A 21040-nucleotide genomic window follows, 5' to 3' on the forward strand; every position below is an offset into this window, starting at 1 on the left:
TTTAGGTAAATTGGTTGTTTTTTATTTTTAAACTCTTGTGATAGACAATAAATAATAAGCGCTATAGCGAATATGGTAAAATTTACAAATTAATTTTTTTTTTCAGATTTTTGAGAAAAAATCAAACCCCTTGCAAAAAAAAAATCTATTTTCAAAAATTTCCTTAAATCCATCGAGCGAGATATCAAAAGAAATTCCTTTTTAAGCTCTATGCATAACTGAAAACTAAAAGTTTCTTGGAGGTCTGGTTCCTGAAATATTTCCAACCAATTTTTGTTTGTCTTTTTTTTTTCTTACCGATATCTTTTGACCAAAGTCTTGAGTTCACAGTAAACTGGATTGGTGTATGCATTACGGTAAAAAAATTACAAATTTATTTATTCAGATTTTTGAGAAAAAAAATTCCATTTTTAAAAATTTTGTCGAAACCCATAGCTGGTACAAAAAATCCGTTTTTTAAAACTTCCTCCATTTCCCCTTTCGTGGCTCAGATACAAAATTGAAAATTCAATTACTGATACAAAGTACAGTAGTACAATTTTTTTATTAGAAATTACGGATTTAAACAATGATTTTTTTCAGTACCTACTCATGAGCTCCAAAACTTACAATTCAAACAAAAAAATGTTTTGTTGTCTCTTTTATACCGCCACATCTCAAAGCTCAAGTAGCTTAACCCTCGCAATAATTCAAACAGCTGTCCCTTATATTATGCAGCCCCAATTCAATATCCAATTGAGATATCAATCGATTTATGCCATGAATTCAAAAGTGATTAATCTTTCATGACACAATTTGAATCTATCTATCCAGGTTAGCGTGTCAAACCAAAGGGAATTCATGGAAAGGGCTTACCGAAGTAAATCAACACTTTGACTAGATTTAACACTGAATACATATATCATAAATCCACTGAGCCAAAGACAGACCACTTTCATCTATTAATAACTTTACTTCTCAAATGATGCTTTGATTAAAATGCTGCCAAGGAAATTTCAGTAGATACAATTGAGTGTTTGGGTGTTAAAATAGAAATGCAAAAGAATTTGTAGATTCGTGTGTTGTCTGCCATGAAATCTTTTTTTTTTGTTCTTCTCATCTCAAATGTGTTGCATTTTTCAGTTTTTTCTATTAATCTGATGTCAATATTTTGTTAAAACTTTATTAGCATTCAATTAGCTACTTTTTGATCGAACGAAATTTTTAGGGTTCGTGCATCAACTCTTTTGTTTGAGTTCTTAGAACAATTTATTATTGTGATGAATAAAGTTGAGCTTCAAATTGAAATTGAACAAGCATGTTGCAATAAATGTATCTTCTGGTTAGAGGAGTCACAGGACGTATTTATATCTTCTATTGGCTAAAGAAAAAAAAAAAAACTAAAAAAATTCTTGGCCTCTTTGAATAAATAAAGATCAGTTTTTGTTTCTCTTTTTTTTTACGATCATCACCACTTGAGCTCCACCTATAAATCAATTTTGTCTCTAACTATTTGACACCCACATCATAATGGCTTTTGGATGGAAAACATACAGAACTCATCAAAAAATGGGATCACAAGCATGTTGGGAGAAGTCTTTATTTTTTTTAAGCCGAATAATGCCCTTTTGCAATAGGTCAAATTGTATTCTTTGAATATTTAACACAAATATTGTAAACAGTTGTTTAAGCAAATAGAAATATATTATCGATTGCAGTCTTAATTAGTATTTCTCACGAATTTGTCACAGTTAGAATGCTAAGTAGAAAAAGTGTCTCAACAAAATTTTACTTTCTCAAAGTTAAAGAATCAATTGTGTACACTTTCTGTTGCAATAGATCTAACGTGTGGGAGAGTTTAAACTTTTTTTTTAATTTTTTTTTTTTTTTACTTGATCAATTCTAAGCCACTTAAAAAGTCCAAAGAGCGTGCAGCAACACATTGCAAGCTGGTGCAAAGCCATCATCATCGCCTCCAGGGACACACAACTGTTTATTCTTTGATGTTTTCATTAGAAATGAACATGAACATGCACATAAACTTTTTTCTACGCATTTGCTAAAGCAATTTGAAGTGATTACCATGATCAAATATCGGTTTCGAAATTAATGGTTCTTCTATAGACACTTGAAGGAGAAAAGATTGCTTTCAAGAAGGGGGAGAAATAGGTGTAATGTTACCTTTCTATCTCTAATGCCCTAAGGGTTTCGGTCAGAAATAAGATTCGAAGGAAGTCAAAATGTATTTGTTTTTTTTTTTTTTTTATCTTTACGTTCGATCGTCGCGTCGATTTAATTGAGAATGCACTGTTGGCTAAGACTTAAAAAAAAAATTCGATCGCACATTACTCAGTGCCCAAACCTTTAAGAAACTTTTGGATTTCATTTGTGGATAGAGCTTAAAAAGACCTTTCTATTGATGTCTCACTCGACGAATTTGGAACAAATTTATAAAAATAGAATTTTTTTTGGCAAGGGGTTAACCTTGATTTTGGTCAAAATATATCGGCTGGAATGTACAGAAAATAAAGAAAAAAATGTTTTGTTTCAGTAACCAGACTTCCAAGAAACTTTAAGTTTTCGGTTTTGAAAAGATCTTAAAGAGAACTTTCTTTTGATATCTCACTCGCTGGACTCGTGAAGAGCAAGACAAATTGCAAAAAAAAAAATATTAACTCATACAAAATTCCCACCGCTTTACCAGGAGCTCATGTTGGAGAAGGATGTATGGTAAAAATCTACTAATCTTTCCAAGATTTTACCATTCCTTGATCAAAGTTTGACCACGCCCATTCCCCTCTTTTAAAATAAAACAACATAATCATAACTGCCACGTTGACAAATTTCACGGGGAAAACTACATAGCTTTAACTTAATGATTGCCGACGATTGTTTGTTTTAGAAATTCAAGTAAATTTTAACTTTTCACTATTTTGTTTTAAGGAAAAAAAAAATATATGAACAGCATAAAAATGACCCATGCAACAGGCGATCATGATATCTAGCAGGGATCTCCACTTTTGAACGAAAGAAATCTTTCCGTTGAAAGGGGAGGATCCCAATTCTATTTAAAACAAAATTGAATAATGCCACGTTGACAAATTTCATGAGGAAAACCTGTTTTTTTTTTGTTAAACGCCTAACAAAATGTCCTTAGTTTGGGTGGAGCACAAAAAACAGTTAAACCATTAAAATTTGCGATCGCTTTCTATTATGTTTTTAATTTCTTCAATTTTGGTAGCGAAATAGTGAGTACCTACTTTAATTTCAATAAACAAAAAAAATTATTTCTTTTCTAAGTAATCCAACTCCGAAAAACTTTATTTTATCAAGATAAATTCCCTTGTTCAATATTGCTTAAAATTTTATTGAAGTTCTGAAAGAACTCCCCAAAAAAGATGAACTTCATCCGAAAGCCATACAAAATAAATTCTTCTTAACCCCAAACATAACGAAATACCTAGAATGTCAAACAAAATTTTCAACAATTTATCAGGATCTCATGTTTAAGAAAGAAGGATATTGTAACAAACTTCTATTCGCAGTTCGAAAATTTCACCACACCTAATTCGAAATTTGACCACGCCCATTCTCCTCTTTAAAAAAAAAAAATCATTCGCAATTTCCACACGTTGACAAATTTCACGAGCAAAACTGGTTTTACTTAATGATTATAACGCAGGATGTCCCCATTTTCTATTACAACTGTCTATGAACTTTTTCTGGTATTTTGTTTTAAGAAAACAAGAAAAACAGCATAAAAACATCATAAGAATAAAACACGTATCAGGCGATCATGATTTCTAGCATTGACCTGCCCCTTCGAACAAATAAGGCAAAACTGCATAAACACGACTCATGCAACAGGTGATCGTGATATCTAGCATAGATCTCCACTTTTGAACGAACGAAATCTTTCCGTTAAAAGGGGCGGATCCCATTTCTAGTTAAAACTAAATTGAATAATGCAACGTTGACAAATTTCATGAAGAAAACCTGTTTTTTTTTTAACGCCCCTTTTCGTTCAAAAGTGGAGATCCCTGCTAGATATCATGATCGCCTGGTGCAAGAGTCATTTTCATGCTGTTTTCATGCTGTTTTTTCTTGGAAAGTTAACCCTCTGTCGGCGCACGGGTGCGAATTTGGCAAGACAAAAATAAAAAATTACGATTTAAAAAAAAAAGTGGTCACAAAAAGTCTCTTTATTAGGGTGAAAATATTTTTTTTTGGAATTGTGAAAACAATATTCGAATTCCTCGGAAGATTCTACATCAATTTCATATTAGATTCTCTATAAAATATTGAGACCTAAAAAAGTTGTAGCGACATGAAATACTTTTTCATGTCGCTACAACTTTTTTCGAACCAAATTCGCACCTGTGTGCCTATCACGTCACAAAAAAGAGGTGTGCCTACAGAGGGTTAAAATAAACTTAAATTTCTCCATTTTCCACAAGATGTTCTGAGTTTGGGTGAAGCACAAAAAAATGTTAAACTATTAAAATTTGCGCTCGCTTTCTATTACGTTGCTAAATACTTCAATTTTGGTAGCGGAATAATGGGGATTCTGATAACACTGTAAAAATTAAAAAAAAAAATTTTTTTTTAGATTAGACTAACCGATTACTTCAAATCAAATAAAGAAAAAAAAAATTTAAATAAAAAAAGTTGTGGGATAATGAGTCCCAAAAGTAAAAAATAATTAAGTTTTCTTAACATTTTGTTTAAATTATTTATTTTTTACAAAAAAAAAAAAAAACTACATCTACATCAATTTTCAAAGTAAATAATTTTTAATTCTATTTATTTTTTTTTTTTAATTTATTTTTATTTATAAATTGCAATTACAAAACATTTTTTTATAAAATTTCTTTTTTGTTATTTTTTTTTTCTCTAATTTTGCATCTTTGGGCAAGAAAATTACATAATATTTATTTATTTTATTTATTATTTATAATAATTATTAAATATTATTTAAATTATTTTACACATATTTCTAAATAATATTTATTTTATTATTTAACTAAATAAATATTTTACATTACAAATTCATTTTCTTAATATTCATTTATATTTTTTTTTCTTATTTCATTTAATTGCATACTTTTATAATTAATTTAAAATATAAAAATATATAACAACAGAATTAAATAATTTATTTATTAAATTATTTTTATTTTTTTATTTTTTTATTTTTTAACTTAAGATACATATTAAAAATTTATTTACAAAACAAGATTAGGTAAGTAAAAAATAATTAAGTTATGGGACATTGTGGTAGCAAGATATTCATTTTTAATGAGAAGAAATAAAATCACACATTTTTCAAAGCAACTGTTTTTGCTTTTGTTTTTTTTTTTAACTTTCTGTTTTTCATTAATTAAATAAAAATATTTAAATAAAATTTTATTTACACAATATTTCATGTTTTTCTGTTCAGTCCATTATACAACATTTTCCATAATCCAAGGAACAAATTTTGATATCCTCGTACAGACACCAGGCAAGTTTGCTTCAGCACATCCAATACCCCATGATATAATTCCAGCCAGGAAAAATCTACCATCTTGTGATTTAACCTAAAAAAAAACACATAGAAAAATCGTTAAAAATGCATTTTTAAAGGAATAAGCTAAAATTTTGTAATTAATTCTAATCGACAACTTAAAATAAATACCTTTAAAAAAAATTCATGGTTTAGCGGAAAAATTTACAACCAAGTTTCAAAAAGTGGCCACTTAAGGGTCACAAACTGGACAACAAAACTTTTTTCCCCAACAAGAACTGGTTGCTTGTCTTACAAAATTCCTTTAAATTCGCTAAAACCGATAAAATTCTTTCGGCAAACCTACAAACTAGTTTCCAGCAAACCAAATGAAGTTTCTAAAAATCCTCTTACCTGCAATGGTCCACCAGAATCACCCTGACATGAATCTTGTCCGCCAGTTTCATAGCCAGCACAAAGGAATATATCCGGAATGAATTCCTGTCGTCCGGCTCGCAGAAACATCGACTTGCAACGATCATTGCTAACAATCGGTACCGATACCTTAAAAAAAAAACGAGAACCATCAATATCTTTACTTTCCTTCTCCATCTTAACAACAAACTCACCTCTTGCAAAACTGATGGCAATGTGCCACCCTCACTTAATCGACCCCAACCTGTAACAGTTGCATTCATTCCAATCAGCAGACTTTCCGTCGACGGCAAACAAATTGGGCTAACATGCGGAGCAAACTCTAGCGGCTGCTCCAGTTTCACCAACGCCAAATCATACTCGTACGTAAAAAAGTTATACTTTGGATGGACAACTTTTTTCGAAACACCACGTTCAATGTATGGCAGTTGTTCTTGGACGTGAGAGAAATCATATTCTCCAACACGAATGCGGATTTGTGATGTTAAAAGACTGAAGAAAAAACAGATGAAAAAATTGTTCAATGAAGACCAAATTTGGAGACAACTTACTCATCGACACAATGGCCAGCGGTTGCGATCCAGTTTTCATTAATCAACGCTCCACCGCAACGATGTGTACTGGAAAAGCCAAAGAATGATGTCCGCCGAACTGACACCTGCCAAGGCCATCGTCCAAATGGAGCACTCTTGCCACCAACAATCCGGGTTTCCGGTCTAGCTAAAGATGGGACACCACATTCTGATGATGTGTGCGAAAATATGGTTAATTATGTCAGGAGTTTTTTCTCGGTGTTTAAAGACTTACCACTTCGAGCTGCAGAAATTGTCTTTATGGGATTGTCATTCGTTGTGACATGGTTTAGGATTTCATTGGATTCGATGGTTGTGAGGTTTAGAGGTGGTGGAGTTAGTCGAACGGGGAAAATACTTGACGTGGTTGTGGTAAGTTTGATGGGAGCTTTTGTTGGTTTGAAGGTTAGAGGTGAGGCATAAGTTGGATAGGAATATGGGGATGAATGATAAGTTGATGGGTTGTATTGGGTTGATGAGGAAATCGGTCGGGAGGTCGTAGAAGAAATGGCGGAAATGGTCGAACTGCTGGAGTATGGTGAATAGGGTCGAGTTGTTGTCACAGGTTTTGTTGGTTTTGTTCCAAGAGTCTAAAAGAAGTTGGAAGAGTGAGAGATTCTTTAGTATCGTAGTGATTTGAAATACGATGAAACGAAAAAGTGAAATTTCGTCATGGTTGGCTTTGAAAAATTATTTCTTTTCTTTTAGACGTAGTACAGATATGATTGAGATGAATAATTAAAATTGATATAATAAGCTTTTTAATGATATAAAATTTATTGAAGGATGTCATGTATGAAAATGGACTTTAAGGTAATGGAAGAAAAGAAAGTTTGTTTTTATTGTTTTTTTTAATGAAAATTGATTGCATTCCAAAAATTTCTAATTTCAAATTTCTCTTTGTAAATGTACAGACATGATTTAGGTAAATATTTTGAGGTGAAATAATCAGCTTTCATATGATATAAAATTTACTACAGATTGTAATATAAGAAAATGGATTTAAAGGTGATGGAAGTTAGATTTTTTAGATTTTTTTTTTTCAATAAAAAAAAAATGGTTTTTAAGGTTTCACTTCTACCACACATTATTTTTTTAGTATTCGGAAGCCTCTATTTAGTTTATTTGTTTTTATTGCTTTTTTTTTTGATGAAAACTGATTGCATTCCAAAAATCTTCAAATTCTTTTTGTATAGATGTCGTACAGACATGATTTAGGTAAATGTTTTGAGGTGAAATAATAAGCTTTCATATGATATAAAATTTGTTATAGGCTGTAATATAAAAAAATGATTTTAAAGGTCATGGAAGAAAAAAAAAGTTAGATTTTTTTTCAAAAAAAAAAAATGGATTTTTTAAGGTTTCACTTCTACCACGTGTTAAGTTTCTTAGAGCGAGTTTGACATATATAAGTGGGAAGACAGTTCAACAATACCTATAGACCTCGTTTTAGACACTTACTCAATTTTATTAAACTAGGCCTAAGCCTTTTTCAGAGACCTACCTGAGGTTTCGTTTTGGTTGGGAAATTGCCCGATGTGACGATTGGTCTTCGTGTCGTCATAAACGAAGCCTGCGTTTGAATAGGCTTCTTCGAAGGTTTGATTGGTTTCGATGGCTTCTCCCATATCGGAGGCCTTGGTTTCGTTATGAAATTCGGTTCGGTCGTCATATGCCATTGTACTGTCTGCGGTGATGTATTCCAAAGACCTACCAAAAAGAGTTCGATGAAGAAACTTACAAGGTATAAATCTAAAAGAACTTACTTGAAGAAATACTGGCAGATGTTTCCATATCAACTAATGAATTGGTAAGACTAGGATTCTTCGTTGTTGACACAAATGTGAGGGTCGACGTTGGACCCGATAATGGAGACGATGTTGATGATGATGAAGTTGTGACTGGCTTTTGATATTGCGGTTGATAGTAATTGCTACTACCATGGTGATGGGTGATGACAGTTTGATGATGGGGTCCAGGCGGATGACGGACCACAAGAGTGCCAGCACCATGCGGTCGTTCGATTGTTGTTACTCCACTTTGAAGACAAATTTGTACAATTTGAAGGTTTTTTTTCTCAAAAGTTCAACTATACCTTACCTTATACTCGATGGTGGTCTGGGTTTATGATGATGTCCCCCCGACGATGACGGCTGATAGGCCGACGAGGTAAGCGATGGTGGTGGTCGTGTGAACGAGAAAGTCTGAGGCAACACAACATTTTGGGTAAGATTGTGCGCACAACACGATCCAAACATAAATGTGTCAACACACATGCCAACGTGTTGACCCTCGGACTTGATGCACTCCCAGACGAACATGCAGGTTCCGTCAATGTTACCAATCTGACATGGTTTCGGACTGATTTTATAACTTTGACTGCGATGCTGATAGGGGGCGGATAAGGATGGTAGCAGGGGTTCGGGGGCAGGTAGATGATCATCATAACTATTATCACTTATGCTATCGTAACTATTGCTATATGTATCACTAAGGCTGTCGCTATAGCGAAGATGCCTATTATTACTTATTCCAGTGCTGCTAATACCACTGCTACTACCACTACTGCCACTGATGAAATCACCACCACCACGACCACTATTGTAGGCAGCTTCAGCTGCCAGTGGCACTGTGCTAAGGCAATTTATTATTGTTAATACTATTTGGTAATAGAGTAATATGACTGGAGCGCTGACTAGCCATCTACTCCACATTGTGGAGAAGATATGATTTCCTAGAAAAGAAAGAGAAAAATGTAAAAATTAGTATTTGGCATCACTTGAATGTAAATAAAATAACCGACACTTAAGATATATTTTCAGTCACCATGTATCTAATATTTTCAATATAAGGCGCCCTAAAATCTGCACTACCTTACCATGTTTTCGTTTGAAATTTGAATGGAACTGGTTCTTTTAACCTCAAACTGATATTTATTTTGTAAGTTTTGATCATTTAAAGTGCAAGCTCTGTTTAATAAAACCGAAACTTAAAGCTAGAGGAGCAGTTTACTGAAGATTTTTTATAACCAAAACAAAAGAAGTCGGTAATGTAAATTTATTTTCGAAAAAGTGATTCAAAACTAAATTTTTCTAAAATTCTGACTTTTGCTAACAAACGGAACTCGGAAGTGTTGGACTAGAAGAAGTTCGTGGAACTTTAATGCAGTCGAAATGGCTAAATAATCATTAAATTATTGCAAACCAATAGATCAGAAGAATATTTTTAGAAAATGCATAGAAAAGGTTATATTAATAAACCATTGTAAACTTGCTTTTCTGTCCTTTATTTAAACTTTTACTTTTAAAATATAAATTAAATTTATTTACTTAGGGCCTAGCATGTGAAAAAATTTAGACATTTTTAAAAGTTTGAAGCTGAGAATATTTGTTCATTTCAAAATTTCATAACCGGGATCATTTTTTTAATGCAGTTGTTTTTCATTGCAAATAAAAAAAATATTAATTTCAAATAAAAGAAATTTCCATTAAAAAAATTGTGTTGATACTGAAAAAAAAAATTGCATTAAACAAAATTATTGCAACTGAAAATTATTTATTTGTATTGAAAATACAATTTTTATCGAAATAAAAATATATGCAATAAAAAAATGTTATTGCTTATTACAAATTTTCAGCGTTGAAAAAAAAATTAATGCAGATTTGTTTTTTTTTAATAACAAATAGTTTTAGGTGCAGTAATTTTTTTTTTTGGAGCATATACGATTCATTTGCAATAAAAATGTTTTAATTAATGCAATTTTTTTTAAGTTTAAATAAACATTTTTACCTGTATACAATTTTTTTTGTTTTTCATTTGCAATATTTATTTTTTCAAATTACAACCCTATGAAAATTAGCAAGAACGAACATTTACTGAAAATTTCACGGAATCACAGACGTCCCGGTCAAAATTTTCAAAAAATTGTAGCTTTGTTGTAAAAATTGTTGCGCTCCTCTCAGTCATTTTCTATTCCAATTTGAATAAATAAAAAGGCAAATTGGAATAGAAAATGACTGAGATGAGTTGCAAAATAAATTTTTGCGCAACAAATTTTGTTTTGCAAAGCTACATTTTCTAGAAAAGAAAAAAACAAATTAAATTAAATTATTCTGAAAATTTTGACCGTTACATATGTATGTAATAAGTCTTATTTAAGCGGAATCTTGAATAACAAGAAAATAATCGAGCTACAAAATCAAGGTTTTTGCGTTTCGTCTTAGTCTAGGTTACTTCAAATTTCTGCAAAAAAAATATTTTTGAATTTCGCATTTTTTTTGGATTTTGAAAAGTTACTTTTGAGCTATGTATCTTTTTTAAAGAAAAATTTGAATATTTTAAAAACGGTTTTAGCTACAAAATTGGGGTTTATATCAAAAAGAATGTATTTAAAAGAAAAAACTTAAAAATGTGATTTTTTAAAAATGTCTCCACTGGCCTGATCAAACCGGAAGAACACTTCTAAAACTTTAAGTTGAAAGAAAACATTACTGGGTGGAGCTACAGTTCTAGGCATCAAAAAATATTAATTTTCCTACTTTTGTCTGCTAAACTCAATCTTATTTTAGTGGAACTTCAAATATCAAAAAAACTGTTGAGGCTGCAAAAAGTTTATGAAAAGCATTTTAAAAGCTACAAATTTGGAGGTCAACTAAACTCATTGTTTTTAATCATTTCAGATTTTGTCCGCTAACTTCAGACTTATTTTAAGGGAAAATCCAATAATTCAAAAAATATGCGAGCTAGGTACACATTTTTGGTTTGCGCAACAAATTAGCATTTAATTAGCTTCAATTAATGCGAATAATTTTTTTTATTCCACCACAAAGTGTCCGCCAAAGTAAGGGATGTGAATCACGGCGTTCTTCAGGCTATCGAACCGCCATCAAACTCTACCACGTAATCTGGGATTTTTTTCGTCGAAAAAATATAAAAAATCGTAGGTGACTCAATTCCATGAGAATCAACAAGAACGAACAATTTCTTTATGGGAAATTTCAATAATTTGTTAAATGAACGTGTTGGATAAATATATTCAACAGAAAATCAATGTCAGCGAGTTTTTCTTTGTTTTGTAAACGCCTTATATAAAAAAATAATTGTACAGCGGCTTCCATCCCGCTTTATTTTCTATATGTTTAAAAATATTATATATAGTGCTTCTAAAATAAAAAGTGTTGTCACTTTTCTTGAATTTCTACAATTTTTCAACAACTTTACCAACCTCTCATTTGCAAGATGTGGGAGTTTAAAAGCCTTTACCTAGTTTCTGATCGTTACATATTCCAAACCCACTTATTGACGACAAAAAAAAAAAAAAAACGACAAGATAATTGACCTAATTGCTTACCCGGTTTTGGTGGACATCAAAACAACTCCCATAGTTACGAGTTAGTGAGGTATTTCCATACTTCCACCTAATTGCTATACACAAAACATATCGAACACTAATTAAGCGCGGATACAAGTTGAACCATCAACGAAGAGCAGGTGAGTGAAGTACTTGAGACTATGGCCAAGTGGGAGGCATAGATTCAGATTCAGACGGACAACGCACGCGACCACGCCGGCAACTACACTTCATTGTTGTTGTTGCAAATTGCATCTAATCAACCATGCAGAAAACAGAGAATTTCGCCTATTTTGGCCGAAATCAGTGGCAAGACAAAAAAAAGTCTCAATTCGATGTTATAAGCGGGGTAAGATCGTATAGTCACAGAGGGAACAACCATTATTTGTGGCAGCAACAAAAGTTCAATTGGCGTGTGTTGTGTCCAAGTCTGACACAACGCGTTAAGAAATCCGCCTTTTCTACACTTTCTTGGATTGGTGATAGCTTGGTTGTGTGACTGTGCTTGGTGCGGCGAATTGTTGTCGGGGCGTTTGTGAATACCAGCTGCTGCTGCCTGTTGCACATTTTGTTGGATCTCAGATCACAAATTTGTCCGACACGATCTTATTTTGTATGTGGCATAAAGTTTTGTTTGGTGGAAGATGGGAGGCATAGTCTAGCTGTCTGCTTCTGTTCGGGAGGTGCGCGCAAGTGAATTTCACCGGCAAACTTGTAAAAGCCTTTAAGTCGCCCAGCATGCATTAGAATAGGAGAAGGAGGAAAGAAGGTGTGGACGGGAGTTGGAATATAAGAGAGTTACAATGGCATATTGGTGTGATTTATGGTCAAAGTCTTTTGGTGCTACTTTTTTCAAGGCGGATAGAGAGACAACACAAAGCAAGCATACAGAATAGGCAATAGGATAGGAATAGTGTGAGCGTTTGGTCGCGCGAGATGGACTTAAAACACAATTCATTAGCACACCAAACACGAGTTGCACGACCAAACCACAACGATCACCATCAACATCATCACAACGACACAACAAAACGAAGAGGAAATTAAATTAAATTTTTCTGCGCGCCATGTTGGTTGATGTGCTCTAGTTTTTTGCAACATGGTGGTGGTGTGTCTTTCACTTTTTTTTCTGCTTGTTGTTTTAGGTTTTTTTTGAAAATTCATTCAATTTAAAAAAATAGAGAGGTGTATACGAGCTGACAAATTGCTTTGCAGTTTTATTTGAATTCCATACCAAATTTGGAACAATTTACTTTGTTAAATCGTTCAATTTTTGTATAACGTGGAAAAATGTGTTGTCTGGCAGATACCAAGTCTGTTTGGACATGACTTCGAGGTGGTAGTAACTTTAATGTGATTTACTATTTGGTAAAGCTTTGAATGTTTTAGAAGTATGGAATAACCAATGAGTAAAAATGATAAGAGAATGGGATTTTATAAAATGTTGTACCTTCGGTGTTCAATTGTTTTTGGCAAAACTTATCTCAGTTTATTTCAGTATATTTGCTTCTAGGTAAACTTGCAACAGCTTTAAAAATTGCGAGCGATCAAAAATACTTCGGGAGAAAAATTTTCCACTCTGCAAATCTTTTTTTCTTAAAAACTTCACGACTGCTCTGATTTTCATTCGAATTCTATTTTCTACCGAGTATTCCGTATTCGAACTCATTTTGCGGAATCATAGGTGTTTCGAAAAACGAACGTCGCAATGCCCCCATGTCGCTATGTTTTTCAATCAGTGTTCAGGAGTAAGAACGCGTTATTAATTTCCGCAATCACTGAATATGCAATAAACTAACCCTAGAGGATATTCTTGATATTTTTAGGTCCAAATGATTCTTGTTACACTAAGTAAACATAGCGAGTTACTAAACAAACTATCAAAAGCGCTACAAACAATTTTGCTTCGCAACGGTAGGTTCCGTAAAGCTTTATAGAAGCAAAACCGTGAGTTGGGTTGTCAAGAGTCTTCAAACTGGTTTTATGTCAATTTGTTGCGTAACGCAAGCGATTTTTTTTATTATCTTGATTCCGGTTAAAGAAGTTTTACTTTAAAATTATAATTTTCATGTCTTCCGTTTTTTGAGAAGAATGTTAAGTGTAAATGTTTTCATTTATTCGAGTTTCTGTCTTAAAAAAAACCTAAACACGTTCTTCACCTCAGAATAAATGTCATAAAATTTGCTAGGAAGACAAAAACTTATTACATAATATGTCTCCGCTTAATAAAAATAATCCACTTTGCGACACTAAATTCCAACGTCCAACACCTGAAAACTTATTACCTACGTTACATGATCAAAAAAGTGATGGTTAAATTTTATTGACATCAAGGTCTAAACAGTCTTTGCATTACAAATTACTTTACTCTTCTTTTTATATTTTTGGACATAAGCCCGTGTTTAGGAAGTTAAAATTTTTAATTATGCCAACAGTTATGAAGAGTGTACACATCAATTCTGACATTTTATTGATTCATATCAAAAAAGCTGCAGTCAGCAACCTTTTTATTAAACTACTTTCCTTTTTTTTATTTGCTTAAAAGTTTAATGCATTTTACTGTAGTACCTTAACTTTATGTTCATTAAGCCCTCAAAGGGAATACCAAGAATGTCTCGCGCGCTGTCAATTAAATTATTGTTTTCCCTTTTTTTTGTTGGCTGGTTGATTCACTTTGAATGTTAATTTAACGATCTTGACGTGTGTCGGCTAAAGTCAAAAAGAACTTTTCAAGATTCCAATTCCACCATCTAGACAAGGTTGATGGGAAAAGTGAAACTGAAAATCGAAACAATCGGATGCGATCCGATCGTCTCGTCTCGTCTCGTCTCTGATCGATTGCTGACTTGCCGATTTGATTATAACCCTTTTATGGATGTAATAATGATCGGAAATATACACGCGAGTGCTCTGTGTGATATGCGATCGGCAATGTTATGTTAGCGATCCATCAGTGAGCGATTTAAATACTTTTACTTTTCCCAGAAAGGGCCGAATGCTGCTGATTGATCAGTATTCAGAGGTTTTATTTTTTTTCTATTTGTACAGTGATTTACTATGAGACTTGAAAGAACTGAGAGTAGCTTAATGTTTTGATTGTGATGATGAAAGTGTTCTTTAGGTTAATAGTTGTTATTCTTTTTTAAAGGCTTTTAGAAAGAAAAAGTTAAATTGAAGATGAAAGATAAGAGGAAGCTTAAGTAGTGTGTCAAGATTTTTAGAAATCATTTTTACAACAGGTTGAAAAAAAAAGTTTAACAAGTTTTGATAAAAAATAAAAACTCACCTATGACCGGCATGCGTGTCAAACATTAATCCAGTTTAGGGCGCATAACTGAAAGAAAAAGAGAAATACAAAATAAAGTTATTTTACAATGCATATTATAATAAAGGTACAATTTTGTCTAAATTTGTATGGAATATCAGAATGCGTCTATAAATCAGCCCAACATAAGTTTTTTAATAAGGCAACCCCTGGATAAAAAGTTCATGACCTAAAAAGAGCTTGAGAAGAACTTATCTTGTAGAAAATCTTTATATTGCAGTCAATATGAAGGTTCTTACTGCTTACTTTTGAAGTTTTTCAACAATGTTTTGCACAGAAAAAAAAAGTGGTCATGCCCCACGTGGGTCATGCCCCATGGGTCATGACCCATATGGGGCATTTCAAATGCCCCACGTGGGGCATGACCCATATGGGGCATGACCGACGTGGGGCATGACCCACATGGGGCATTTCAAATGCCCCACGTGGGGCATGACCCATATGGGGCATTTCAAATGCCCCACGTGGGGCATGACCCATATGGGGCATGACCCACGTGGGGCATGAACCATATGGGGCATTTCAAATTCCCCACGTGGGGCATGACCCATATGGGGCATGACCGACGTGGGGCATGACCCACATGGGGCATTTCAAATGCCCCACGTGGGGCATGACCCATATGGGGCATTTCAAATGCCCCACGTGGGGCATGACCCATATGGGGCATGACCCACGTGGGGCATGAACCATATGGGGCATTTCAAATTCCCCACGTGGGGCATGACCCATATGGGGCATGACCGACGTGGGGCATGACCCACATGGGGCATTTCAAATGCCCCACGTGGGGCATAACCCTTATGGGGCATTTCAAATGCCCCACGTGGGGCATGACCCATATGGGGCATTTCAAATGCCCCACGTGGGGCATGACCCATATGGGGCATGACCCACGTGGGGCATGAACCATATGGGGCATTTCAAATTCCCCACGTGGGGCATGACCCATATGGGGCATGACCGACGTGGGGCATGACCCACATGGGGCATGACCCATATGGGGCATTTCAAATTCCCCACGTGGGGCATGACCCTTATGGGGCATTTCAAATGCCCCACGTAGGGCATGACCCATATGGGGCATTTCAAATGCCCCACGTGGGGCATGACCCATATGGGGCATGACCGACGTGGGGCATGACATACATGGGGCATGACCCACGTGGGGCATGAACCATATGGGGCATTTCAAATTCCCCACGTGGGGCATGACCCATATGGGGCATGACCGACGTGGGGCATGACCCATATGGGGCATTTCAAATGCCCCACGTGGGGCATGACCCATATGGGGCATGACCGACGTGGGGCATGACATACATGGGGCATGACCCACGTGGGGCATGAACCATATGGGGCATTTCAAATTCCCCACGTGGGGCATGACCGATATGGGGCATGACCGACGTGGGGCATGACCCACATGGGGCATGACCCATATGGGGCATTTCAAATTCCCCACGTGGGGCATGACCCTTATGGGGCATTTCAAATGCCCCACGTGGGGCATGGCCCATATGGGGCATGACCGACGTGGGGCATGACATACATGGGGCATGACCCACGTGGGGCATGACCCATATGGGGCATTTCAAATGCGCAACGTGGGGCATGACCCGTATGGGGCATTTCAAATGACCCACGTGGGGCATGACCCATATGGGGCATTACTAATGCCCCACGTGGGGCATGACCCATATGGGGCATTTCAAATGCCCCACGTGGTGCATGACCCATATGAAGCATTTCAAATGCCCCACATGGGGCATGACCAACGTGGGGCATGACCCGTATTGGGCATTTCAAATGCCCCTCGTGGGGCATGACCCATATGGGGCATTTCAAATGCCCCACGTGGGGCATGACCCATATGGGGCATTTGAAATGCCCTATATGGGTCATGCCCCACGTGGGGCATTTGAAATGCCCCATATGGGTCATGCGCCACGTGGGGCATTTGAAATGCCCCATATGGGTCATGCCCCATGTGGGTCATGCCCCATGTGGGTCATGCCCCACGTCGGTCATGCCCCACGTGGGGCATTTGAAATGCCCCATATGGGTCATGCCCCACGTGGGGCATTTGAAATGCCCCATAAGGGTCATGCCCCACGTGGGGAATTTGAAATGCCCCATATGGGTCATGCCCCATGTGGGTCATGCCCCACGTCGGTCATGCCCCATATGGGTCATGCCCCACGTGGGGAATTTGAAATGCCCCATATGGTTCATGCCCCACGTGGGTCATGCCCCATGTATGTCATGCCCCACGTCGGTCATGCCCCATATGGGTCATGCCCCACGTGGGGCATTTGAAATGCCCCATATGGGTCATGCCCCACGTGGGGCATTTGAAATGCCCCATACGGGTCATGCCCCACGTGGGTCATGCCCCATGTGGGGCATTTGAAATGCCTCATATTGGTCATGCCCCACGTGGGTCATGCCCCATGTGGGTCATACCCCTTATGGGTCATGCCCCACGAGGGGCATTTGAAATGCCCCATACGGGTCATGCCCCACGTTGGTCATGCCCCATGTGGGGCATTTGAAATGCTTCATATGGTTCATGCCCCACGTGGGGCATTTGAAATGCCCCATAAGGGTCATGCCCCACGTGGGGAATTTGAAATGCCCCATATGGGTCATGCCCCATGTGGGTCATGCCCCACGTCGGTCATGCCCCATATGGGTCATGCCCCACGTGGGGAATTTGAAATGCCCCATATGGTTCATGCCCCACGTGGGTCATGCCCCATGTATGTCATGCCCCACGTCGGTCATGCCCCATATGGGTCATGCCCCACGTGGGGCATTTGAAATGCCCCATATGGGTCATGCCCCACGTGGGGCATTTGAAATGCCCCATACGGGTCATGCCCCACGTGGGTCATGCCCCATGTGGGGCATTTGAAATGCCTCATATTGGTCATGCCCCACGTGGGTCATGCCCCATGTGGGTCATACCCCATATGGGTCATGCCCCACGAGGGCCATTTGAAATGCCCCATACGGGTCATGCCCCACGTTGGTCATGCCCCATGTGGGGCATTTGAAATGCTTCATATGGGTCATGCCCCACGTGGGGCATTTGAAATGCCCCATACGGGTCATGCCCCACGTGGGGCATTTGAAATGCCCCATATGGGTCATGCCCCACATGGGGCATTAGTAATGCCCCATATGGGTCATGCCCCACGTGGGGCATTTGAAATGCCCCATATGGGTCATGCCCCACGTTGCGCATTTGAAATGCCCCATATGGGTCATGCCCCACGTGGGGCATTTGAAATGCCCAATACGGGTCATGCCCCACGTTGGTCATGCCCCATGTGGGGCATTTGAAATGCTTCATATGGGTCATGCACCACGTGGGGCATTTGAAATGCCCCATATGGGTCATGCCCCACGTGGGGCATTAGTAATGCCCCATATGGGTCATGCCCCACGTGGGTCATTTGAAATGCCCCATACGGGTCATGCCCCACGTTGCGCATTTGAAATGCCCAATACGGGTCATGCCCCACGTTGGTCATGCCCCATGTGGGGCATTTGAAATGCTTCATATGGGTCATGCACCACGTGGGGCATTTGAAATGCCCCATATGGGTCATGCCCCACGTGGGGCATTAGTAATGCCCCATATGGGTCATGCCCCACGTGGGTCATTTGAAATGCCCCATACGGGTCATGCCCCACGTTGCGCATTTGAAATGCCCCACATGGGGCATGACCAACGTGGGGCATGACCCGTATTGGGCATTTCAAATGCCCCTCGTGGGGCATGACCCATATGGGGCATTTCAAATGCCCCACGTGGGGCATGACCCATATGGGGCATTTCAAATGCGCAACGTGGGGCATGACCCATATGGGGCATTTCAAATGCCCCACGTGGGGCATGACCCATATGGGGCATTACTAATGCCCCATGTGGGGCATGACCCATATGGGGCATTTCAAATGCCCCACGTGGGGCATGACCCGTATGGGGCATTTCAAATGCCCCACGTGGGGCATGACCCATATGAAGCATTTCAAATGCCCCACATGGGGCATGACCAACGTGGGGCATGACCCGTATGGGGCATTTCAAATGGCCCTCGTGGGGCATGACCCATATGGGGTATGACCCACATGGGGCATGACCCACGTGGGGCATGACCAATATGAGGCATTTCAAATGCCCCACATGGGGCATGACCCACGTGGGGCATGACCCGTATGGGGCATTTCAAATGCCCCACGTGGGGCATGACCCATATGGGGCATTTCAAATGCCCCACGTGGGGCATGACCCATATGGGGCATGACCGACGTGGGGCATGACATACATGGGGCATGACCCACGTGGGGCATGAACCATATGGGGCATTTCAAATTCCCCACGTGGGGCATGACCCATATGGGGCATGACCGACGTGGGGCATGACCCACATGGGGCATGACCCATATGGGGCATTTCAAATTCCCCACGTGGGGCATGACCCTTATGGGGCATTTCAAATGCCCCACGTGGGGCATGACCCATATGAAGCATTTCAAATGCCCCACATGGGGCATGACCAACGTGGGGCATGACCCGTATGGGGCATTTCAAATGCCCCTCGTGGGGCATGACCCATAAGGGGTATGACCCACATGGGGCATGACCCACGTGGGGCATGACCAATATGAGGCATTTCAAATGCCCCACATGGGGCATGACCCACGTGGGGCATGACCCGTATGGGGCATTTCAAATGCCCCACGTGGGGCATGACCCATATGAAGCATTTCAAATGCCCCACATGGGGCATGACCAACGTGGGGCATGACCCGTATGGGGCATTTCAAATGGCCCTCGTGGGGCATGACCCATATGGGGCATTTCAAATGCCCCACGTGGGGCATGACCCATATGGGGCATTACTAATGCCCCATGTGGGGCATGACCCATATGGGGCATTTCAAATGCCCCACGTGGGGCATGACCCGTATGGGGCATTTCAAATGCCCCACGTGGGGCATGACCCATATGGAGCATTTCAAATGCCCCACATGGGGCATGACCAACGTGGGGCATGACCCGTATGGGGCATTTCAAATGGCCCTCGTGGGGCATGACCCATATGGGGTATGACCCACATGGGGCATGACCCACGTGGGGCATGACCAATATGAGGCATTTCAAATGCCCCACATGGGGCATGACCCACGTGGGGCATGACCCGTATGGGGCATTTCAAATGCCCCACGTGGGGCATGACCCATATGGGGCATTTCAAATGCCCCACGTGGGGCATGACCCATATGGGGCATGACCGACGTGGGGCATGACATACATGGGGCATGACCCACGTGGGGCATGAACCATATGGGGCATTTCAAATTCCCCACGTGGGGCATGACCCATATGGGGCATGACCGACGTGGGGCATGACCCACATGGGGCATGACCCATATGGGGCATTTCAAATTCCCCACGTGGGGCATGACCCTTATGGGGCATTTCAAATGCCCCACGTGGGGCATGACCCATATGGGGCATTTCAAATGCCCCACGTAGGGCATGACCGACGTGGGGCATGACCCACATGGGGCATGACCCACATGGGGCATGACCCATATGGGGCATTTCAAATGCCCCACGTGGCGCATGACCCATATGGGGCATTTCAAATGCCCCACGTGGGGCATGACCCATATAGGGCATTTCAAATGCCCCACGTCGGGTATGACCCACGTGGGGCATGACCCATATGGGGCATTTCAAATGCCCCACGTCGGGCATGACCCGTATGGGGCATTTCAAATGCCCCACGTCGGTTATGACCCGTATGGGGCATTTCAAATGCCCCACGTGGGGCATGACCCATATGGGGCATGACCGACGTGGGGCATGACCCGTA

At 39.0% G+C, this 21040-nt stretch overlaps 1 protein-coding gene across 1 annotated transcript in view; it reads right to left on the minus strand.

The window, feature by feature from the left end:
* Window positions 1–5406: 5406 nt before the first annotated feature.
* The window catches only part of LOC129919500 (serine proteinase stubble-like), a 33264-nt gene continuing 17630 nt past the window's right edge, over window positions 5407–21040 (minus strand). Inside the window, exons 2-10 of the mRNA XM_056000395.1 lie at window positions 15108–15155; window positions 8572–9205; window positions 8238–8509; window positions 7976–8181; window positions 6707–7061; window positions 6451–6640; window positions 6094–6391; window positions 5879–6028; window positions 5407–5558 (exon numbers count right to left, since the gene is read on the minus strand). Coding sequence (XP_055856370.1) covers window positions 5424–5558; window positions 5879–6028; window positions 6094–6391; window positions 6451–6640; window positions 6707–7061; window positions 7976–8181; window positions 8238–8509; window positions 8572–9205; window positions 15108–15120 — 2253 coding nt within the window. The 5' untranslated portion in view covers window positions 15121–15155 and the 3' untranslated portion in view covers window positions 5407–5423. The remainder of the gene's footprint in view (window positions 5559–5878; window positions 6029–6093; window positions 6392–6450; window positions 6641–6706; window positions 7062–7975; window positions 8182–8237; window positions 8510–8571; window positions 9206–15107; window positions 15156–21040) is intronic.

This window comes from Episyrphus balteatus, chromosome 4 (assembly GCF_945859705.1).
Source record: "Episyrphus balteatus chromosome 4, idEpiBalt1.1, whole genome shotgun sequence".
Taxonomy (NCBI): domain Eukaryota; kingdom Metazoa; phylum Arthropoda; class Insecta; order Diptera; family Syrphidae; genus Episyrphus; species Episyrphus balteatus.